Source organism: Narcine bancroftii, chromosome 13 (assembly GCF_036971445.1).
Source record: "Narcine bancroftii isolate sNarBan1 chromosome 13, sNarBan1.hap1, whole genome shotgun sequence".
Lineage (NCBI taxonomy): Eukaryota > Metazoa > Chordata > Chondrichthyes > Torpediniformes > Narcinidae > Narcine > Narcine bancroftii.
The window spans coordinates 23,064,512-23,090,297 of NC_091481.1; the positions used below are offsets into that span (position 1 = coordinate 23,064,512).

Sequence of the window (25,786 nt, forward strand, 5' to 3'; positions counted from 1 at the left end):
AAAACATGGCATTGTAGCGGCGGCTCCACGGCTCCCGAAAGAACACACACAAGCAGATGGGTTGAGCTCAGTGAGCAGACTGGTTTATTTCAGGCTGCTGGTCTATACTTATACTCCCAGCCCAGAACTGGCTGAGAACCGCGCTGACATCACCCGGGCGTCACGTGGTCCCCCAGCATGGGGCTTCTGAGGAAGGGAACACCCCCGACGGCACCATTTTGGCCGGCTGCCCCGCCAGGTGGCTTACAAGCGGGGCCGGTTCGCCCGCCTAGTGGTGAGCCGCCACACAGAACCCCCCCCCCCCCGAACCAGCGCCAATGTCCTTTTTCACCGGGCGGCCTCGCTTCTTGGGCTGGGCTACAACCACAGGCTCAGTGGGATCGAGGTGCGCTGTCTTCAGCCTGTACATTGTAAACAGCTCCCGCCTGCTGCCAATATCCAGCGTGAACGTGCAGCTGGAACGCTGTACAACCCTTTACGGCCCCTCGTACGGTCGCTGCAGAGGTGCCGCGGTTGGGCCCCACCGAACAAAAATGTACTCCGTGGAAAGCAGTTCGCCGGGATGTGAGACAGGTGGGTGCCATGCCTGGGCGGCGGTGGGGAGGGGGGTTCGAACGAGTCCAAGCGTGTCCTGAGGTGAGGAAATAGGTCGTGCGGCGACCGCTGGGGATTGTGAGATGCTTTGACGAACTCACCAGGTAGTGCCAGCGGCGCACCATTAACCAGCTCAGCAGATGATGCCTGCAGATCTTCCTTGGGAGGAGCAGATGCCCAGGAGCACCCAAGGCAGTTCGTCTGTCCAGTCGGGACCGGTGAGGCGGGCCATGAGTGCCGACCTAAGGTGGCAGTGCAGACGTTCAACCAGTCCATTGACCTGTGGGTGGTAGGCCGTGGTGGGGTATAGCTGGATCTGCTCAGAGCGCAGATGTGAACTGGTGAGGTGACCAGGACACTGAGCCACGCAACAGTGCTCGGGAGCAGGAGTCGGGGGAGGCGTCTGGCATCAGGATTGCCTCAGGCCAGCGAGTGGTGCGGTCCACCATTGTAAACAGGTAACTGTTGCCCCGGGAAACGGGTAAGGGCTTGACGGTGTCCATGTGAATATGGCTGAACCGTTCCCGGACGTGCTCAAACTCCTGTACAGGCACCCTGGTGTGCCTGTGCATCTTGGACATCTGGCAATGGATGAATGTTCTGGCCCAGCCCACGATCTGCTTCCGCAGCCCATGCCATGTCAACTGTTCTGCCACCATCTGGACCATGGACCTGATGGACGGATGTGAAAGGTCATGGATGTGATGGAAGACCTGCCTGCACCACTGCTGGGGAACCACGGGTCGTGGGGTGCCCATGGAGATATCGGACAGGATGGTGCCTTCGCCCCTTGGAGTCGGGAAGTCTTGGAACTGCAGGCCCGTGATGGCGGTCTTGAAGGCCCTCGTCTCCTCATCAGACTTCTGGTCCCAGGTGAGCTGGTCGAAGTAGAGGTCGGGTGTTAGCATGCAGATGGCTGGTCGTGAGAGTGCATCGGCAACCACATTGTCCTTCCCCGCCTTGTGCCAAATGTTGGTGATAAACTCCAACATGAAGGAGAGGTGACGCTGCTGGCGGGCCGACCAAGGATCCTTTGCCATCGCGAGCACCTGGGTGAGGGATTTGTGGTCGGTGAAGATGGTAAAAGTCCTCCCCTCCAAAAAATAGCATGCCACACCGCCAGGTATATGCCCAGTAACTTGCATTCCGGCGAGCGGAGCAGGCGGCTGAAGAATGCCAGCAGCTTCCAATGTCCATTCACCTGCTGCTCCAGGACGGCACTGACGGCTGTGGCAGAGGCATCAACAGAGAGTGCCATATTCAGGTCGGTGTGCGGGTGGGCGAGCATGGTGGCCTTTGCGAGGGCTTCCTTGGTGGCCTTGAATATGGTGCAGGCTTCTGGGTTCCAAGTGAGCGTTTTGTGCTTGCTGCGATGAAGGCATTAGCAGCTGCATGATGCATGCAGCTCCTGGGATGAGGCAGTTGTAAAAGTTGACCATACCCGCGAACTCCTGCAGCCCCTCGAGGCTGTCCGGGTGTGAGAACTCCCTGATAGCGATGACCTTTGCAGCGGCGGGCGTGGCTCCAGGAACTGCATGGACTCTTTCCCGAACTGGCACGGCCGGATTGATGGTAAGGCCAAAATCGGCCATCAGGGAGAAAAGGGTGCATAGGTGGGCCTTGTGTTGCGCCTGGTCCTTGCTGGCGACGAGGATGTCGTCCAAATAAATAAAGACGAAATCCAAGTCCCTGCCCACAGAGTCCATGAGGCGCTGTAAGGTCTGAGCGGCGTTCTTGAGCCCGAAGGACATGCGCAGGAATTCGAACAAGCTAAAGGGGGTGATGATGGCTGTCTTGGGTATGTCCTCAGGGTTCACCAGGTTAATCTTGGAGAAAACCCTTGCACCGTGCAGTTTGGCCATCAAGTCTTGGACGTGAGGGATGAGGTAACGGTCAAGAACTGTTGCCTCGTTGAGCCGTCGATAGTCTCCGCAGGAACGCCAGCCGCCGGAGACTTTCAGAATCAGGTGGAGCAGTGCCTGTCGGACCGCCGAATGATCCCCAGTTCCAACAGATACGAAAACTCCTCCTTTGCCTCCTGGAGCTCGTCAGGCGGGAACCGGTGTGCCTTGCCGTGAACCGGTGGGCCCTGGGTGGGGATGTGGTGGAACACCCTGTGGTACGCCGAGGCAGCGGAGAACTGTGGCTTGAGGACTGTCAGGAACTCATCCAGGATTCGCTGGAACTCGTCTCTGGGCGTGCTGATCATGGCCATCTGCGGTTGCTCCGAGCAGGAGGCATCGAGGCAAATGGCCTGGAAGGTACGGATGTCCACCAGGCGCCTACCTCGAATGTCCACCAGAAGCCCGTGTGCGAAGAGGGAGTCTGCACACAGGATGGCAGTCGGGAGGGACGAGATGGTGAATTTCCACGCGTAATTTTGTTGGCTAATCTGCAAGTGGACTGTCTTGTCTCCATATGTCCAGATTTCTGTTGCGTTGGCCGCACAGAGGAGAGGTCCATGAGGTCGGTTCCTGGACTCGACGGCCGTGGCCAGGACGACGCAGATCTGGGCTCCAGTGTCAAAGAGGAACCGCTGGCCGCTGACTGAGTCCTGCAGGTAGAGGAGGCTGTGTCCTTGGCAAGCCGCCGCAGCCATTATCAGCGGCCGGCCTCGTCGTTTTCCTGGAACAAGTAGGGCTGACGACACTTCCAAGCCTTGGCTCCCCAGCACTGGTGGTAGAAGCAGAGGCCTGGAGCGGATGCTGTGGCCTTGGTTATGCTCTTGGGGGCCCTGCAGGGGCTGGACGCTCTACCGCAGCACTAGGGGCAGGCTTGGGGTGGTCGTGCCAGTGCCTCGTGACCTGCTGAGTCCTCCAGGAACCGTGCGAGCCATAGCTCTTGGGCCTTCTGGGCGACCTTCCTCTGGTCGGTGAAGCTCTCCTGGACCAGTAGTGGCCGGACGTCCCCGGGCATATGGTTGAGGAAAATGCACTCAAAGAGTGGGCAGTTGGTGTGCTCACCCATTAGCGCGAGCATCTCGTCTATCGGGAACCTGTCCCCCAAGGTGTTAAGATGCAGCATCCGAACGACATGCTGGTGTCTGGATAGTCTGAGGGATCTGGTAAGCACTTGCTTGATGGTCTCGTATTTGTTTTCGGCAGGTGGGAGCTGAACGAGGTGCAGCACGCATCTGGCAGTGGCCTGGTCCAGGGCAGCGACCATATGGTAGAATTTGGTTGTGTCGAACGAAATCTGGCAGAGGTGAAACTGAGCCTCCGCGTGGCCGAACCAGGTCTCTGGCTCCTAAACCCAGAATTCAGGCAGTTTCACGGCTATAGCGCTGATCCCAGGCTCGCTCATGATGGGTTCAAAGACGTTTGAACCAGTCGGGGTCACCAATTGTATCGGTGCCATTTTGGCCGGGTGCCCCGCTGCGTGGCTTACAAGTGGGGCTGGTTCGCCTGCCTCGTGGTGAGCCGCCACAGCATACTGGTTAAGATACAAGTCTTGAGACCGATTTCTCCAGATTGTCACACCAAATAGTTTAAATCCTACATGCAAGCTTTGTAATTTTGGAAGTAGTTGTGATGGTAACTAATGAACTTTTTAAACAGCAGTCCTTTAGATCTTTACCTATTTTGGTGTATACACCATTCCAGACTCTCAGTAATATGGAAGGCATCAACCACGTGGACTAGTAAGCTAGATATCAAGGGACCATTGAGGACTGGCACAAAACATCAGTAGCACTAGTTCTGGGAAGGAATAAACAAAAATAAACTAAAAGCCACAGAGAAAAAAATGACAGACTACTGCTTTAAATATATGTATCTGTAATTCCATTTAAAAACACGAGGGTTGTAGTCCCCAAGCGATTAAAAACTCAACATTTTAAATAGATTTAATCTGACATAAAACCTTAACATTTTCACTATACAGCAAAAATAATACAGCACTCATTAAAATACTTCTCTACCTGAAGGTAGAATGTAACATTACTTCTCAATATGATATGAAGTTTAATTGACATATTACCAGGACTATCTTTCCCAGAGCTTTGTTCAGGAACAACTTTGTAGAAACAGTTCCAGGCTGAAGGTCTACTGTATGGAAGAACTGGAGCATTTACTTTTTCAATAAAGTAGCCAACAGAAACATTTACAGGAAATGATACCTTGGTTTGGAATTGCTTAGCTAAATGTTCACATTAGTGGTGTTAATGGTCAATTGGAATTCTTTATCCATAGTCTGGTATTTCTAATGTAATGGTTATTCACATGGATCTTAGTGAAAGCACATTAATTGGAGGTAAATGGAAATATTAACATGCCCAGTGAACTTCCATTGAAGCAAATATATTTGTTGCAAAAAGACTCTCAAAAGGAAAGCCCATAATTCTAAGTTGACTCAACTCAAAAATAAATGTTGACAATTGGTCTTGAAGTGATCTCAATATTTCTGGATCATCTGTTGATTCAGCAGGTTATTAACAGTGAGAGTGCCTGTAAATATTGACCCTGAAGTTTTAGGCCGTGTAAACAAATAATTAGCACTGCTCCGATATTATGCCCTATCTCTTCTGCAATAGGTTAATGTATGAATCTGCATCACACTCTAAACTAAGATATAAATTTTTGCCTGCATGACCAACTCCAAAGCCAATTCTCATCTTTCTGAGAAATACTGCAAACAAATGAAACAGGGAAGTGATTTAGATTGATTTCTCTTTTCATTAAAATGAAATCAAATATATTTAATATTTCAACAAAAAGAATTTGTGAATGATTATGCACTAAAAACACAAGAAATAGAGCAGGAATTTTGTTTTAACAATTCTCTGAACAGCAGCCTTCCAATCTTACATTATTTTAAAACCTTGCATTTGTCTTCAATCAAAGTGGATGCCCTCAAATTTTCCCACATTGAATCCATCTGCCAAGATTTTACCCATTCATCTCTATTCTTAGAACATTTAAAATCCTTCATTAGTTACATTCCCATGGCTTTAATGTCATCAGCATATATTATTACATGAAAACTAATTCCCACAAAATAATTTTTTTTGGCTACAAGCAAGAAATAAAGAAAAAAAAAATCACACAGTACAATTGTGGATCAAGTGACTTTATTTCCGTAGATATGCCTTTTTTCCCCCTCACACCATAAAACAGTCTATGATCCAATCAAGGTCATTATAATATTGAATAAGAAGCCTTTCCAATACTGAAAAAGACTTTTTTTAAATATTTATTCACAAATCTACTTAAATGAGCCTTGTACCCATCAACTGCCCCACAAGTTTTCCACATTGTTCTCAAGCTATAAACGCTGTCTACTCATCCCTAACCACATGAACAATCACAAAAATATACAAGAGCACATTGTGAGAGAATAACATTGTATTGATATGGCATCACACTCAGTAAAGCAAAAGTTTAAGAACAGAGCTGTGCATCTGAAAGTAAATGAGGTACATGGCAATGTTACTGAGTCCAATAGGGAGCCTTGTGCATATGCATCTCAGTTGAGGCAGCTATCCACAACAGTGTCCAATCTGATCACTCAGATGACGATGCCTTCAAGTCTCCCAAAAACGGTAGAAGTGTGAGGTATTGTGAATGGGAACCTTTTTATTGTCCAGTAAACCTGAGGTAACTATGCTGTCTTTGTAGAATGTGACCAAAAAAAAAATCATGAAACACTATTGGGAAAATCCATACATGGGCACTTCCGATAAATCAATGCACTCATTTTCCCAGGATTTTGAAACTTAAGCAGTAAAATAATATATTATAAAAATGTTTATAAAATAGCAGCACACTTAGTGAAACAATACAGCCAAGTACTGTTAATGTGAACAAGAATGAAACAAATCATAGCTTTTCATAGCAGCGCAATTAAAGATTCATACTCCATTTTCTATTCTCGTCAACCCAGATCAGGTTGCTCCAATTCAGTAAAAACATATTTCTCACAAATACTTTCTTCAGTCCAGCCTTTCACAAATTCCTAGATCAACATTTTAATCAATCAATAGCTTTAATTTGCAAATTTCAGACCATTATCAAAACATGTGCAAATAAACCTCCCAAACGCTTTCCCAACCATGCCCTGATGATGGAGCAGAAGAATTCAAGTAGACTGAATACACATTTTCTCAAATAACAAGTTGTGAACCACAAGGTTTGCTGCTTTTTGCAATAATGATTCTCATCCAAATGTCCAAAGCTTGGCATACAAGAACCCTCTGTGATACCAACAATACATGAAGTTACTGAACATCTGTGGAATGTTGCAACCCAAATTGGAATGTCTTCCTTATAATGTATTGTTTCTTTTTCCAGCAACGCCATAATTATATAATACACCAGAAACTGGAAAGCAAGTCAATTTCATAAACCATTCCATTCATTCCTTGGGAAATGTATTCAAAGTGCTTTTCAAATGAAATGGTTTACAATAATGGTAACTGTGGGCCAATGACTGGACAAAATAAAACAAAACTTTTTTGGAAATTACCTTTGCTGCATCTTTTTAAATGCAAAAATAGATTTAGGTTTCTCCACTCTTCAAATTCTAGGTCGTCAAACAGTATCTATGTGATATCAATTGGTGCAATTAAAAGATTTACATCAACAGAGTTGCATGGCCCAAGTGTAATCAACTGACTGGAAGTTTCTTGGATGAACTCAAGTTTGGCCCATAGTTCTATGTGGAGCTATTGAGAGTAGAATGAACCATTTCTGAAGGAGGAAGCTGAGAGATAATGATGCAGAGAGAATTTAAACAGCCAGATAACCAAATTAGATGCAAAAACTAAAGGAAAAAAGTGGAACAAGCAAACATGCAAAATCTAAAACCAAATTTGGGAAAGTGAAAACACACAATTACAAAGTTAAAAGAGAAAGCTATGTTAATGTTCCTTCATTGTCGCTGGAATCCTAGAATGCCCTCAAGAACATTTAGGAATATCCAATAAATTTCAACCTTGTGGTCAGTCCCCAAATATCCCAAATGACTTCTTTTTAATAATTATAAATTACACAAATATAGGACAACTTTTTATAGAAGCACAACTGAGAGGGCCCTGTCTGAAATGTGTGAAATGGTGGTGGCAAACATCAGACTGGAAGTCAATAGAGAGGACCATTAAAACAGCTGAGAAGGTCACTGGGGTCTCACTTTTCTCTATTGACAACAGCTACAGGGAGCATTGCTGAAATGAAGTTCAAAGAATTATAGAAACCCAGTTCCATCCAGCACACAGCATCTTTGACCTACTACCTCAAGGAGGTATAAGAGCATCCAAATCAGGACTGCCAGGCTGGGAAATAGCTTCTTCCCATCAGACTGTGAGATTGATGTACAGCATCCCGTCACTGAGGATGGTAAAGTTAGCATAGCAATTAAGTGCAACACTGTTAAGAGTGCCAGCCGCTTCCCATCAGATTATGGGATTGATGTACAGTATACTGTCACTGAAGCTAGCAAGGTTAGCACAACCCTGTTACAGTGCGAGCAAACTGGGTCCAGATTTTGAATCCTGCGCTCTGTAAGGAGTTTGTCCGTTCTACCCATGTCTATGTGGGTTTTCACTAGGGGTTCTGGTTTCTTTCCACCATTAACAACTTACCAGGGGTTGTAGGCCAATTGGGTGTAATTGGACAGCACAGACTCGTGGGCCGAAAGGGCCAGTTACTGTACTGTATTTCTAAATTTAAATCATCCCAAAATATTTATATACATTTTAAATTATATACTTATGTAGTGATGCTATTATTATGGACTATGTATTGTGGGTATCTGTGTCCAAGAGGATCTGGAGAAGCACTGTTTTGTCAGGTTGTACATGTAGTTAGATGATGATAATCTTGAACATGTGGGCATAGCGAGAGATTAATATGAACAGTAACAGAGGGAAGAGTGACAACATGGACAAATTCACACAAAACGAGATAAAAGTTCATTTTTAAAATTCCAGACAAGCACAAGCATTGAACCTTCAAGGCAAATATAAACCCAGTGTACAACCTGATGTGTGGCAATCCTCCTGTAATTATTTTCACAGGAAGATACAAGGTTCAATATCGAAAGGCAGTTCAATTCCTTTGACACTGAAGATGGTTCATTCATAAAAGAGAAAATCATTTCCCAGCAACCCTCCCCAAATCCTCAGTCTATAGGTTTGCAATCCAAATTGAGCCACAAATCATAGACATTTCCTTAAATCAGAAGAGGGTGCATGCAGCATAAAATTGAACAGTAAAAATCTAACCATTTGATCCCACATACACAGGCCTGCATTTAGTTAGCTAATTATGCTTTTGAAGCCCATTCATCTTTGATAATATACCGGTAATAGCAATGATGCAAACATACATGATGGGATTCCCTTCTGCACAACACCATAGGCACCAGAATTTTTAGTATCAGTATCTTATTCTAAAAGCTTCAGATAGTTTCTATGTGGGAGCATCTTAAAAATGGGAAAACAGTAAGATTTATTCCAAAAAAGATCACGTAGGGCCTTCCTGCTCCAATAGCCTTACAGGTTTACATTTCTCACATCTGTGGGAGTGCTGGCCTGGTCCAGTTCATCCACTCCTTTTGAGGGGTCGCTCTGGTGTTGATGCTGTTGAATCCGTCTCAGTTTGCTGACCAGCAACGATTCAATCTGCTCCTGGCAAGCTTTCAGGCAATCCTAATAGAGAAAAGGGAACCAAGCCATAAATGTTCCTGTCTTCATCAATCTGTGACATACTTCAAATGTTCAGCCACAGGATAAAGGATGTAAAAGGTACTGCAATAACATTCTCCTCCCTTCCCCCCGCCCCCCCCCCCCCCCCCATATGCTTTGTCTAACAATTTTTCTCTTAGGATTATAGAAGTTTAAATAAACTGCTTAGTAAAGAAACAAGTCTGTCAATTAGAAATTGATAATTAGGAGAAAAAATTGGCCTGGATTGAGCTCATCGATAGACCATTTGTAGAGAACTGCCAGTTACCTGTAGTCAGTGTCTCTCTTACCACTACCCCCCCCCACTCCCCCCCCCCCAACACCATCCAAAATGTGATAATGACAGGCCTGAACACCTGACCTCCTGCTCCACACCTGGGCTCACCACAGGAGATACGTAATAGAGCACCAAGTGCGGAAAGGGACAAAGGCTCAGTACAAGAAGTGTGACCTCACTTATTTGAAACAAGTACTCACCTGTGGAATAAAGATGTTTTTAATTACTCGCTAACATTCAAACTAAGACTGTCCAGAGAGACAGAAAGGTGAGAGAAAAAAGTTTTGGAGGCCAAAATTCAATCAGTCATGCTTTAATTGAAAGGAGCAATCATTCAACTGGTCTGTTGGCTCCTGTTTATATTCTTTCTGAATTTATTTATGTTTGTTTACAAAATACTTTCTCCATTTTCCTTTGAAATTTAAATCTATTTGAACAATTAGAGATATTTAAGAAGAATTCCAAAGGCCTTCGACAATTCACCATGGTTGCAGACCAAAGGAGCAGGCCACAGATCCAGAATCAAAGGCCTGTCTTAAGTACACTCCTCATGCTGGCTTGTAGGACGTCATGAACACAATGGACAAGTTTGGCCAGCCTTCCTTGAGTTCAAGCATGATCTGTGTTCAGACATGTGGCTGGGTGCAGAGTGACCCAGCCCCCCCCTCCCCACCCCCAAATGCCAAAATACAGGGGAAATGGCTATGAAAAAACTGCTAGAAGGAATTGTCAAATATTTCTGAGATTCTTAAACACGATCACAATCAACGAGACTGAACAATAAAGATTTTTCTTCCTGAACACTTTTGGGTGGATTTTGGGCTGCTGAACATGAAAATCACCTTAAAGTTTTCCTATCACATACCTTTTTTTAAAAAGGTGCAACCTATTTTTGTGATTTCCTCATATATTTTAAGTCTACTTCAAACATACAAAATTAGTAAGTACAACATATAATTTAAAATATTCACACTTGGACTTCCCTGCTGATCTTTATGCAGTCAGTGGCTAACATGGCGAAAATTTTCACCTGGACATTGCCACCATGGAAAAGGCAACTGGAATCATTAATGCTGGCCGACTACTGTTGGACGCTGACATGGGAAGCATCAGATGCTGAGTACAAATGAAAATCTGCAGCAAAACATTTTTGTCAGTTGAACTAATGCAATCTGTCAGCATCATTTTACGATTAAATATACAATATTCAATAAAAGTTAATGTTTCTCCAACTTCCTACGTGATAGAGCAAATCCAAAATTATCCTATTGTCAATCATAATCCCCAATTTTTTTTTCAGTAAGCAAACCTTAAAAAAATGTTTTCCATTGTTATTGTCTCATATTCTAATTGTAAATTACAAAATCTGGCAAAAGCTTTTAGCTGCATTTTTTTTTTTAAAGTTTGTAGACAAATCTTTGACTTGCAGGATCATGACTTCAAAAGAACTTCTGTGCCACCAGACTATCTGACAGACATTAAAATGTCATTTGTTCTATTCTGGCGCTATATTGGGAACACCAAGCCAAAGCCTTTAGTTAAAGCAATAAAATCTGCTCTTATCCGTTCAATTATTTATTTCCTGCTTCCACTACTCACACAGGCCAAATAAAACTTTGGGGGAAAAAATGGGCATGGGTATAAAAAAACTGGTGGTATCAGATCACTTGCATGGTACACTCTGGTTGAGTATTCAGTTCCATTTTCTGCATTAAGAATTTCTAATTGGTTTTGGTTTACAACAATCTGCAAGAACGATTTCCCCTGTGCTGCAACTCCACAACTGTCTTATTTCATCCACTTGGTTTTGTTATTCATCTAACCCCACCGGATCTTTTGGGGTCAGCCCATTACAATTTAAATGCCAGTTCTTAGCCTGGGTTGGATGGGGGGGGGGTTAGTGCAATGAGGAAAAAAAAGAGAAAGAGAATCTGGCACAGCTGCAGTTACGAACTAAAAGCAAACTGATTTATTTCTCCAGCAAGAAGAAAGAAGTCAGGAAATCACTGCAGTTGCTGAAGAATGGTGCAACATCTACACAGAACCTCTCCATTCACTGATGCAGCTGCTCCTTCAGAAATGGATGAAAGAAGAATTACCCCGCTTGGCACTGAAGGGCTTCCTCCCCACAGACAAGTCATGCAGACTGCGTGGAAGTTATTAGAAAGAGCAAGTATGTGTCCAGAGAAACAGGGTGCAGTTCAAGAAGAGTTGTTCAGGCTATCTATAGTGGCATGCTATACCAATGAGAAGGGCAAAGAACATATTTACTCTGCCCTGCAGCTCCAGTAAATATAAATCAATCAGACCACATTTCAGATTTCACATTTTCATGTTCAAATCACAATTGCAGCCTGAAAAATAAATAAAATCCATATCCATTTGATCCACGCAGAAATAAATTGATGAGTTTCTTTTCAAGATATATGACCAATCCACTTGCCTCTGCAGCCTATATTTGCATGATATTAAGTGTACAACTTTGGATTTAACAATACTTATCCACATTAAACGGTAACTGCCACTTAGCTTTCTTTCTTCCAAGAGAATTGAAGCTCTCATGCTTTGTCATACAACTTAAACTGTATGATACCAAGCCCACACGAGGAACATTATAAACCTGAATATCATTCACAAGGTAAACTTTCAAATTACAACAGGAACTCCTCTTGCTCTTAATAATGATGATACCATAGAGCAAGTTTCCAATAGATACTAAATGGATTTTTTTTTTTGAAGATGGTAAGGACTGGGTAAATATCTATGTCATCACCTTCAAATATCTTAGCCTTTAGATCAACGATGATTGCACAAAGTAGCAAATAAAAGGAGCAAATGTATTTGGAAATGGATAAAATTTTATAGAAACTTTACATGTTCTGGTCCAAAATAATAGTGTGGGAGACGGTGAAACAATTGGTCTTTCCCAAGCTTAATAGTTCCGCCATATTTTATTCTTTCTCCTGCCTACTCTCCTATCATAGCATTAAGATATTGTTATGATTCTTGTTTTTAAACATAGGAGTTGTATATGATCACGATCTCCTTTACTGCTTTACAAATAGTTAACATTTTCCAAGTGCTGTTACAGAATTACAATAATTAGGAGGGGAAAACATTGGTCCATTGCATCCATGCTAGACAAAAACTTTAGTCAAGCCTCACTTCTTGATTTGCATTCCTTTGAATTATAATCAGGCATTTAAAAAAAACCCAAATGCATTGGACTCTAATACCATTTCAAATCATACAAGTCCCTCCACTCTTCAGCTGACCCCTTTCCCAAATTCCCATCTACTCTTCTACAAATTATCTTAATTTTCTAGACATAGACCTTTGTTGTAAAGAAAGGTTTAGGTCCCCGAGTTTTTAATTAAATGATACACTCACCATCAGAATTAAATCTTGTCTCAACTTTTGTTCAAAAGAAAATTCCTAGTTTAGCTTTTTTCTTGCAACTAACATTCTCTGCTCAATCAAATTCTCTATAAATTTTCTCTATCCTATCCGGTTTCATCATGTCTGTGCCCCAAATAGTTCTTGTTTTGACGATCAAGTGCCTCAACACGAAATATCACGCGTCTTCCATCCTGTCATCATGGGTGACTTGTGGACGTGCACTTTAAGATCTCTATATTAGGTCACATTTTTCAGTGGCTTACTATGTAACCATATAACCATTTACGGAGCAGAGATAGGCCAGGTTGACCTTTCGAGTCCGCACCGGTTCACTAGAACAACTCCACTAGCTCAAACCTCCCGCTCTCCGCCAATAACCCTCCAACCCCCTCTCCTCCACGTACACATCCAACCTTCTCTTAAATGACAGAATGGACCCTGCCGCAACTATCTCATTCGGGAGATCATTCCATTCTGCCACCATTCGCTGAGTGAAAAAGCCACCTCTAATATTTCTCCTAAAGTGTTGGCCCCTTACCCTCAACTCATGGCCTCTTGTTTCAGCCATTGCAATAATCTTAATACTGATTTAAATCCTGTTTTTATAGCCAACCACTGCAAGTATAGTTGGATCATTTAACAAATACATTAAAACTAAATCAGACATGCAAGATCATTAATACTATATTTAGCTGGTCATTTTCCTGGAGAGAAAGGAGCAGTCAAAAGCAAGTGAAAAGACTGTCCAGTTCAACTGATTGGTGTATTGTGAAATTAATGGCTAGGACACTAAACCAATTACTGCACTTACATAAATACTGATACGATTATTTTGGTCTCTCTGAAAAGGTTGATGTAGGTTTGGTTTTAATGTTTCTGCTAAAACATTAAAGTTCTAACAATATAGCACATATTCAGCTCTGTACTGAATCATGCCCAAGTCTTAAAACTGGACTTGAGACAGTTGTGATCCCAGTGGAGAAGAAGTAATGTGCTCTCTTGCAACAATTAAGCAATGCCAAATGTAGACAAGTGTCTGGATACCATCTTTTACAATTGCTAAGACAATCTGCTCGACTACCAGTTCATTTGCTTGCAAAAAAAAAAAGAGCAGTATGTTAACTTAAAAATGTTCTTTTGCAATTTCATCCTTTACAAAACTAGTCCGTGCCAGCACAGAGTAATTTAAGGACTTGTGCAAATCAGCCAGATAGAACTATCCAAGCATTTCACATCTCAAATCCAACTGCCAGATGTACATATTCCATTCTGCACCTGTGCGAGTCAGTTTCATCCTGACAATTATACCAAAAGCTTCCTTGCAAGAGCACAGAAAATGGCACAACAAAGCAAGAAACCCTCTTCCCCAATCAAGAGGGGAAAATGATGCAATAGAAATATAGATGTTACAATATAGATGCTTAGTTTACAAATTAATTTAGGCCTTCAACACTTCTACATTTCTAGTTGAGATTTTGCAAAGCAATTCAAATTCGTAAAAATAAAATCTTGCTTACGAATCAGTGAAAGGGCATAAGGTGGAAGGAAGCAACTAAAAACATATTCCAATGTGGGGGGGGGGGAGGGGGTATCAAGCATCAGTGCAACATGCAGCGGTGTTCTGGAGTCCATTTCAGACAATTCAGGGTTAATTCATGACCTTTGGATCAAAAGCATACTTCTTTAAAATACTGATTTAAATCATTTAATTGTTAAGATTTTCATTTAAAATTTTTTAAGGTTAACACTGTAAAGTGCATCTCATGATTCTGTGTTTCAAGTTATTAAGACTAATTTAAAAATGTGTCAAGAGTGAAGAATTCTCTCTTCTTGCACAGCAGTGAAATGCAGGTGGCAGACTTAATTTCTGATTAATTAAGAAAACTGGGCGAATTCTGTATTGAAATACACATTACCACAAGAAGGAAAAACAAAATGCTGGGATTGATTTTGATCCATTATAAAAGGTACCCATTATTACTGGTTGTTAACAGCATGTGAAACATGGGTGACCTAATCCAATGCTTCGAAATTACTGGGGACAAAAGAACACAGGAAATGAGACTCTGGCAGTGGGACGTGGTATTCCTCCCTAGCAACACTAAAACATAGGAACCCACTATTTTTCTGCCAAATGAGGGGCAAAGGCGACTACTGATTTCTACAAGAGGACTGGGTAATGGGGGAGGGGTTGGTTATGGAAGATTTTATATACAAATTAAAGGAGGAAAGGGATAATTTTTTTCACACAAGGGGGAGCAGCACGTTTTTCCAGAAGACATCAAATTTGACCAAAGTCTAACCTGAAATTTAGTTTACTGAGTTTTTTTTTCCTCCCCCCCCCCCAAAATATACAAGGCTCAACTAATGTTTCTTATGAGATATATACAAATAAAATGGGCCTGTTCCCTAGGCCAAAATGTAATTCTATTTATTGAAATGGAATATTTCACAGTATGTATAAATATGTTGAACAAATTGGGCCAAACAATTCAAAGAACACAACTGTCACCCAAACTGCAAAATAATATCTTAACCATGTACGTCAATGGTAGCATTTAAAGGGTTTAAAACAAGTCAGGGTAATTTCAGCATAGAATTTTGGTTCAGGATTACTTTTAATCACCCTTCTATGAGTTCTCCAAAAATAATTTCCCTTTGATTTTCAAGCTCAATGGCACAGGGTAAACTGCCACACCATGCTTTTCAACATGGTCTGATGGAAGAATAACTTAATTATTCTATATTCTGTATTACCCTACTGTTACTCCACATGCAAAACACTCAAATTGGGAAACTGAACGAATGCCAATAGCTGCCAACTCGGGCAAATACAAGTAGGAAGCGATCTCATTCTTCCATTCATTTCAGTCAATTCTAGCTGCTGTTTTCTTGCATACTAAGTGCAGTCTGCAAACAAACAAAGCAGGATGAGGGAATGGGTTTGTCATACACTTCCAAACAACAAGCATTAAAGCAGCACAAAGAGTGGAAAAGCACTTAGTTTTCCCAGAGAAGCAGGAGATGAACCAATCCTAAAATTAATTCCACTGGATAATGATAGAGCACATTACATGTTGGAACATGAGATTCAGTTAAGACGAATGTCAATTGCTTTGCATTTCATGGACTGAACATCATGAAGTATGATGCAAGCGAAACTCTGCAAATGCTAGGACCCAACATCCCCTTGCCTTACCAGAAATTAATTGCCACCTTCATCACTTAAGACCACAAGACACAGGAGCAGAAACAGGCTATTCAGCCCATTGAGTCTGCCCCACCATTTTCTCACTCAGCCCGTCTGCCCGGCCTCTTCACCCCCCCCCCCAAAACCTTTGATGGCCTGGCTAATCAAGAACCTATCTGAGGAGTCCGTGACTTGGTCCTGTACCATTGTGGTTCCGTGCACAAATAATAGGCAAACTTGGTGATAACCCACGAGAGGAGTAAAAGGCAACTAACATCCAGTGTCACCCACACTTTAAGCTGTGACACACCACTTCAAAACTCCTGATTTCAACACATCTGCAACAACATCAGAACTCTTGAGAACAACCTAAAAAGATTTAGATTTCTAATTCTCCAAGATTGCTTTGCACTCTTCTGTGAGTGGGATGCCATGAGGAATTTATTTTCTTTCAGTGATTGAAGTGTTAGAGAGAGGAAAATACACTATTTGACTAGAAATGAAATATTCAGGAATATATCTAACAAAACTGGCAATCTTAAATGGATGTTGTCCATACTCTTGAAAGGGGTCATGATCAGAAAAGGTCACCTGCCATTCCTCTAAATTTAAAGTCCAATGCTTGAGGAACAAGGAAGGTGCTATTAATTATTTTTCAAATTAAATTTTAAATCATGAGAACAGATTGGCTATAATATTTCAGTGCCATGATTCTCGACGGCCATTGCAGTTGTATATCCATTGATCAATAACTGCAGTGTCTTATGCGAGCAATTATTTTGTAGATGGATGCTTATCATTTGGAAAATTTCATGGGGCAAACCATCACTACAGACATTTAAGGCAACCTGGTTATTTGGTTTATCACGAGAATTCACAATTCCTGTAGCCTTGGTGAACTCAAACTTTACAAAGCAGTATTTTCCATCATGTCCAAAGCCATACAATAATGTTGACTGTCCAATGCTATTCTTCACAAGATACTCTGGTGTGTACTCCCTCATGATGAACACACTAAGTATAGTCTGGTTTGAAAGCATTTCCTTCATATTTTGCTCCAAGCATTTTCCTTGAAAGTTGAAGCCATTTAGTTTCATCTAAACATTTCAATGCCAAAGCTTGCTGTTTGGAAACACACGTTTTCATGTCACAAGGATGCAGTTATAATGTCTGTAACTGAAATTTCACCTGCCATGGTGTTACTGTAAGCTCAATGCCAGGCTGATGGGGAGTGAATGACAACCACCCACAAATCTCAGTTCTTTAACTAATTAAATCTTCAGCATCAACCTCATCCTCCAACACCCTCAACTGCTTCCATTGGAAGGCAGATCCAATGAAGTCTTTATTGCCTTTTAATCAGGAAAGGGCATTCAACCATGCTGGAGTGCAACCCTGATCCAGCTGGCCCTTCCAATGTCTCCAATCAATGCTCAGTACCTTCCCTTGTACTTCCTGCTCAACATCACGATAAACTTCTCCCAACATGGTGTATCTGCACTGATGCTTGCTTCAAGTGGTAGTGATGGCTGGTGCGCAGGTGACTCAATATTCTTTGGTTGCACTTGATTGATCACTGGATTATCTGCAAAAAGATCAGGTGGCCCTTTAGCAGTAGAACAACCACACTTGGCCTTCTCGAGTTTCGCTGCACGCAATATTACACGTTTACAGGCTATGATAAAGAATATATTCATGATCAATAAGCACAATCTACACACTAACAGTTCAAGGTTTCAACCTCCAATGCCTTCTAGCTACCGAATCCCAAATAAATCAGAATTGCTCTCTCATGTGTCAGGAGTTGTTTTTGTCAACCTGCTGCACAATAGGCCAGTTTTGTCTCAAACAGACGAAGCAATGAGGATTTAGGCAGTGATTTAGCTAAAGGAAAGTCCTTTCTGCAATACTTACCTTTTCTATCACTGAACAAAAGAATGCAATTTTCATAATCTGCTACACCTTAGCATCTTCACCAACATGCACATGCCCAATTTTATTTAAATACACAATCAACACCAACTATGAACATACAAAGCATTTTATTTTTAATTTACAAAATGGTTTATTCCCAATATCTTTGAAGTCTTAATAAAAATGGAATAGACTGTAAACAGTACGTCAGACAGCCTCTGTGCAGAGAAAAATTGAAAATTTCTAGTTATTAATTATGCTTTGCTGAACACAAATGCTGTCTCTTCTGCTATGTATTTCCAGTGATTGCCAACACCTGGAGAATTTTGTGTTCTCACAGTTTTCTCTAAATTGACTACTAGATCCTATATGTGGGACTCAAGGACTTTATCCGTTGAATCTAAACATATTAGAAAGTGTGCTTTATCACCTCATCAAGGTAACGCAGCCTTTCTAAATCACCGTTTCTCCCCCACCAGCTCAACTGGTGTAGATCTGATTGAAATATTTACCATTACTTCCAAAGTCTATGTGCTAAAATTGGATTTTCTCTATTGTTTCAATAGTATTAACAAATTCTTGGACATTTATTGTCTAGATTTTAAGGTTTTTTTGTTATTGCCTCAATACGTGCAAAGGAATTGTTTTTGCAGTTGCAAGACAATCGATGCAAGCAAACGATATTCCCCAAAGCAGCGTATTATAAGATTGGATCTCGATTTCTGAGGCCTTTAAACAGGAGAATGCTGAATATGGTATACATGTCTGGAAAATAAATGTCCCGGTCAGGCAGATAAGACTGCCCAAGTCCACAACTTATCTTGATGCCAAATGACTTATGAGAATCAAATACTTATCAACTTATAGATCAGAAAGAAATAGCATGTTAAAGTGACAAGCTTAAGGTTAGAAATAGATCAATGTCAGAAAGACTGAAAACCTTGAATATAACAGCTGAATGTTAAAACCTTGAATATAACAGCTGAATTTTATTACTCTCCTTTCTCGATGGACTTTTCCACTGATGTAATGTTGATTCTCAGCCATCCTCTGTGCATTATCGTTTCCCCCCACCAACAACAACACGATCGTCCAGTTTAACAGTCCATTTGAACAATCCATGTGAAAAATTAGTATCATGTACATATACAAAATTAAATTAGTTAGACAGCATCAAATACCATTTCCAAAATATTTTCTGAAATAGGATGCAATGAAAATTATTGTAGCACATTGTAGGTTTCACTACAAGTGGTGGATATTCGCACAATTATATTAAACATTCAAAATGTCATATAATTACATTCACTGCAACATTCCATATTTCCATTCCCACTGCACGACTACAAGTTACTGATGGAAGATAAAGCTACAAGAAAAACAAAGTAGTCAATACATACAAGTATCTCCATCTCTGAACATGCACATTTGCATTTATTCCCCCAAAAATTCCAACCAGCACTATTGATTAATGCTTACTGACATTTACATGATACAAAATACTAATAAGTGTACTGACTGCTATACCTCCATGTATAAAACCAGAGAGGAAACATCACTTGATTGGAACCCATTTTATAATCCCAGTGATGATGCCGCTTTAGTTGCCCATTCAGAGCCAGCTCTTCAGCGCTTGACGTCCTGCTTTGCGGAAACTGCCAAAATGTTTGGCCTGGAAGTCAGCCTGAAGAAAACTGAGGTCCTCCATCAGCCAGCTCCCCACCATGACTACCAGCCCCCCCACATCTCCATCGGGCACACAAAACTCAAAACGGTCAACCAGTTTACCTATCTCGGCTGCACCATTTCATCAGATGCAAGGATCGACAATGAGATAGACAACAGACTCGCCAAGGCAAATAGCGCCTTTGGAAGACTACACAAAAGAGTCTGGAAAAACAACCAACTGAAAAACCTCACAAAGATAAGCGTATACAGAGCCGTTGTCATACCCACACTCCTGTTCGGCTCCGAATCATGGGTCCTCTACCGGCACCACCTACGGCTCCTAGAACGCTTCCACCAGCGTTGTCTCCGCTCCATCCTCAACATCCATTGGAGCGCTCACACCCCTAACGTCGAGGTACTCGAGATGGCAGAGGTCGACAGCATCGAGTCCACGCTGCTGAAGATCCAGCTGCGCTGGATGGGTCACGTCTCCAGAATGGAGGACCATCGCCTTCCCAAGATCGTATTATATGGCGAGCTCTCCACTGGCCACCGTGACAGAGGTGCACCAAAGAAAAGGTACAAGGACTGCCTAAAGAAATCTCTTGGTGCCTGCCACATTGACCACCGCCAGTGGGCTGATAACGCCTCAAACCGTGCATCTTGGCGCCTCACAGTTTGGCGGGCAGCAGCCTCCTTTGAAGAAGACCGCAGAGCCCACCTCACTGACAAAAGGCAAAGGAGGAAAAACCCAACACCCAACCCCAACCAACCAATTTTCCCTTGCAACCGCTGCAATCGTGTCTGCCTGTCCCGCATCGGACTGGTCAGCCACAAACGAGCCTGCAGCTGACGTGGACTTTTTACCCCCTCCATAAATCTTCGTCCGCGAAGCCAAGCCAAAGAAAAGAAGAAATTCATCAAGATGTTGCTTTTATTGTAACACAAAATTAAACCTTCCCCAACAGATTATTTTTCATGTTATCCTAGAGGGTTTAAGTTTTCAAGAAACTTTAAATGTGTCAACAGCAAAATTAATTGAAAGCAGATTTGAGTTCCAAAATTGAAAATCCAGACAGACAAGTTTTAGGCTGCCAACCATGTGTCAGACTCTTTGAACTGTGTACTCACCACGTCTGTGTGTGTGATCTTGGCTAGGAGATCTGTCAGGTTGTCATTTAAAAGTGAACAGTGGCCAATATCAAGCTGAAGTCCACATATTGCTGCCCCCACACTTCCAGTCGCAATCATCGATGGCGGGTACATGGCAAATGTGAAATCTGCAGGGGTAAAGGCAAGGGTTACGGTTATAACTCTGAATTGTATGCAAGTCCAATGGTCATCAGCCCTGATTTTAAATGAAATTTCTAAAATAATGTCTCCATGATGAACATGCTCTTTATAAACAAATCAACATCTGAGCAGACTGATCCAAATAGAACTTTGATTACAACATATTTTTAAGTTAAAACACCTTTTTTTTCAGTAAAATTACATCCCAGAAGCAAACTGATCATGAAAATCTGAATAAAGAACCACAGTACTCCTGCCAACCAACATTGCTGTAGGTCTGCTTCCGCATGTAGTCACATGACCACAATTTCAATGCAGTATAACCTCGCAGGCTCCTTTAAATGTCACTCACAATACAAATGAGACAGCGAGCAAATGGCCAGAGGCCCAGAGTGACTAATGTCTTGCGTCCAAAACCCTCACAGTCTCCATCTCCTCTTTTCCCTTCCTCCTTAGCAAACACCATTAACTTGGCTATCAAAGCTCCACATGTCCTTTCTTTGTTGTACAACAGGGAGGGATTTGTATCAATGGCTTCTATTTTTAGCATATTAAGTACTGCAAATGGTTAGGCAAGTGTCTCCAACAGGAAAGTGTGGCACCATTGTCTGAAGCCACCTCCTCATCTTTTCCTATTGAAAATCATGGAAATGACCTTCTAACTGATATGAATGCAAACTGACAAGCTCACAAAAGGTCTGAGGGCAGGGCACTCATTTTACACAAACACAAGATTTGCCAGCTCACTCGACCAAGCTAGAAGGGGTGGATTTTCTTTTCAACAAAATGTGCTGCAATACTGCAAATCACTTAAATGAGGATAATCTAACAAAAAAAACCAACACCAATTGACAATCTGTGAGGTTTTTTTTCTTAAAACTGCAATGAACAAATTCTTCCTGCTGCTCTGGCGATGTTGTCAAAAATGCACAAGCTGCAATGCCATTATTTGCCAATATGCAATTATGTGTCACATAAAAGCATAAATTTTATCATGCATCTGTGGTGGATATAGACCCAACTGCTTCACACTTTAAACAGGTGCAAGGAATGAAAAATTAAGTACAAAAATGTCTTCATAACTGAAAATCATTTGGTCAGAATTGATTTTACAGTCAGTCATACAGCACAGAAATAGGCCCCGTGATCTAAAACGTCCATGCTAGCCATTTCCACCTGAACTAACCCCATTTCCCATCATTTGGCTAATATCCCTAAACCTTTTCTAACAATGTATTAGTCTACATTTAAACAGAGCAACGGTACTCAACAACTTCCTCTGACACCTCCATATTCCCACAACTATCTGTGTGAGAAAAGTTACCCCTCGGGTCCCACATACCTTTCCCTTCTAACCTTAGACCTATGACCTCTAGTTTTGTATTCCTTTACCTTGGGAAAAGGATTGACAATTCACCTTATCCATGCTCACCATTATTTTGTATACTTCGACAAGGTCACCTCTCTACATGCCACCAAAAAAAAATGTCCCAGCCAATCTAGCCTCCCCTTACAACCTGAACCCTCCAGTCCCAGTACTATTATCCCGAGTCCTTTCTGCACCTTCTCCTGTTGAATAGTGTCCTTCCTATCGCTGAGCGACCCTCATCTTGTACAGCTGTAGCAATGACAACTCAACTCCTGTACTCTTAAGCCCTAAAAGAGGAAGGCAAGCATGTCAAATGTTTTCTTTACCTTGTTCAGGGGACCATGCACCTGTATCCCTAGATCTCTCTGTTCTACAATACTATATAGGGCCCTGCCATTTCTTGCACAAGTCCTACTCTGGTTCAACTTACCAACATGCAATAGTTTACACTTGTATGAGTTAAATTCCACCTGCCATTCCTTTGTGCACTTCCCAGTTGATCATATCCTGTTGTAATCTTAGACAACCTACTTCACCGTGCCAATTTTGGTGTCATCTGCAAGCATATGAACCACATTAACTACATTGCTATCTAAATAATGAACACAGTTGACAAAGTGGAGCCAGTATTGATCTATGCTGGTTCAAGCCTCCAGTCCACAAAGCCATCTTCCATTCCCACCTCTGACTCCCATCATCAAGCCCATTTTGAATGCAATAAGCTGGCTGGTTACCTCACCTTGGAATCCCCATGAGTCTACCCTGTGGAACCTCTTAAAAGACTTTAGTAAAGTCAGTGTAGACTTGCCTACTACCCTGCTCTCATCAATTCACTTTCTCACCTCTTACAAAAAACTCAAATCAAATTTATGAGAGACTATTTTCCAAAAGAAATTCAAACCGACAACCCTAATTGACCTTCCAAATGCTGGTAGATCTGTTGCTCAGAAGATCCTCCAGTAACAATCCTACCATAGAATGAAGCTAAGTAGCCTGAAGTTTCCTGGTTTGTTTAAGCAGTTCTTCTTAAATAAAGGCACAGCATTACCAACCTTCTAGACTTCTGGTTTCTCACCAGTGACGAAGGATGGTGCAAATATCTCTAACGGTCCCCCTGCAATTCCTTCTCCATAAATCTCAGAGATTTATCTTCCTTAATATGCTTTAATGCCTCCAGTGAGTCTCTTACAATATGCATGACATTCAAGATATTCCTTCAATTTCCTAGTTTCCATGATCTACTTCATTTTAAATACAGATGCAAAATAGTCATTCAAAACTCTCGCCCATTTACTGTGGCTCCATGCATAGATGACCATACTCATCTTTAAGATGAACCATTCTCTCCAATATTGCTCTTGATATGCGCACTCTTCAGTATACCCCTATACATCTTGTACTGCATGCAAGTCCAGGAACCTAGGCTTGCACTTGACCTCAAATGCCATCTATGTGGAGTTTGCATTTTCTCGCTGTTGTCATGATAATGAATATGTATGAGAACCACATTAACTACATTGCTATCTGAATATGTATGACCACACAAGCATCTGCCAAGTTCTCTGGTTTCATCCTACATCCCAAATATGTGCAGGTGGGTAATTAATTATACACTGTAAATCACCCTGTGTAGAGTTGGGTGATTAAAAAAACAAGGCCAAGATAATAGCTGTGTTGAGAAAACAGGTTACAGATAAATACCATATATACGATTATAAAGTCAATCTCAAAAAATCAACCCCATTTTTTTGGCCAAAAAAAAACGGAATTTTCGACACATCTCATGTAAAAGTTTTTCACCTTGACCCGGATGCCCACAGGATGGAATTCCTGACACCTCAGTTGCAAATTCACGCCTCGGCCTTGGCCACTTACAGGCCAGAGCTCCGAATGCCTTCAATGCAGATTTCCCCGCCCAGACCCGGCCACTCGTAGACCTGAGCTCCCAGTGTCTCAAACAATACACATACCTTGGTACCTTGGACCCAAAACACCCCCGTTCCGTAGTCCACGCCGACCCCTTCACCAGTTCTCACAGCAACTTCAGCCTCTGCAAGGCTGTCACCTTCGATACCTCCGCTGCCGGATCCCAATGGTTCATCCCCCTACCACCACTCTTTACTCTTCCCTCTCCCCTCACACCTCTCCCTACTCAACTTCCATCTCCCCCTTTCTTCCCACCTACCCCAACCCTTTGTGTTTTTAATTCAATCATGGTGTCTGTATATTTTTTGTGTGGATGGTTTTTGTTACTTGGTAAGATGCACCGAGTCTTAATTACTTTAATTTATTGCGTCTTTGTTCGATTAGAGATAATTCAGGTGTGAATTTCAGCCCCTCAAAAGTAGTATCTAAGTAACAGTCAACTTAACATTTTTAAAAAATGGTCTAGAAAATTCTGATTTTGCAATATATTGTAAGCGAGGGGATGGAATTGGTGACATTGGTCTGGTAATTAGCCATAAACTTGGATGGGCTGAGAAACTTGCTTCTCTGATGGAGTAAAATTTTAAAATAAAATGCCCTGAGCCCCCAACCCCCCATTATGCTCTCTCCATGCTACAAGATCCATCACCGAGAGTAAAAAAAAATTAGTTTTAGATTTGCAGGACAATATACTCAACCAATGCAGGAATGGCGTGACTAAACATTGAGGTACTCAAGTTAAACTTTAGAACCAAAGCAAAGAAAGTCAAACTGTAGAGTGTTCTAAGACTTGTACTAGGGATGCAGTTGTGACAAATAAATTTTAATTTAGAGATACAGCAAGGTTACAGGCTTTTCCAGAACCACAAGCCCATTCTGCCCAATTACTCCCCAACGTGAACACTTATACTACAAATCGCGTATGCCTTTGGAGCATAGGAGGAAACTGGAGCACCTAGAGGAAACTGGAGCACCTAGAGGAAACTGGAGCACCTAGAGGAATCCCGCACAGATATGGGTGAACAAATGTTTTACAGAGAATGACCCAAAAATCTATTAGTTGATGTTATAAGTAAAATTATAGAGAACAGTACAAATGGATACAAGTCAAAATTGATAGTGCAACACATTAAAGCTATCAATAAAAAAATCCCAACATGCAACAATTTCTTGTACAAAATCCTCAAGAAACATTTAACAATGGAATGTTGCACTATTGGCAATAGAACAAAAGCCTCTGAATGGATGAATTTAGATGGGTTTAGTTTCATCAATCGAAAACACAATTGTCAGTCAAACAGCATTAGTTTTAATTAGACCAGCAAGACTAAAGCAATATTAAACAGGGAGTACCCAATATGGCCACCATCTTCACCAGGAAAATATAACCAGGCCTAAAATATTGAGGTTAATATGAGAAATTTGCTTTAATGCTAGCTCAGAGCACAAAGTTTATGCCTTGAAATACAGAATACA

At 41.9% G+C, this 25,786-nt stretch overlaps 1 protein-coding gene across 2 annotated transcripts in view; it reads right to left on the reverse strand.

The window, feature by feature from the left end:
* Positions 1 to 5,645: 5,645 nt before the first annotated feature.
* The window catches only part of LOC138748950 (G1/S-specific cyclin-D2-like), a 31,931-nt gene continuing 11,790 nt past the window's right edge, over positions 5,646 to 25,786 (reverse strand). The window contains exons 4-6 of one of the 2 annotated variants that reach the window (XR_011348328.1): positions 20,854 to 21,002; positions 17,581 to 17,725; positions 9,152 to 9,238 (exon numbers count right to left, since the gene is read on the reverse strand). Coding sequence is in view for 1 of the 2 variants with exons in the window: in XM_069909903.1 (XP_069766004.1) it covers positions 9,083 to 9,238; positions 20,854 to 21,002 (305 nt within the window). In the remaining variant the exon portion in view is untranslated. Of the gene's footprint in view, positions 9,239 to 17,580; positions 17,726 to 20,853; positions 21,003 to 25,786 lie in introns of both variants that reach the window. The other variant, XM_069909903.1, reaches the window with a different exon arrangement.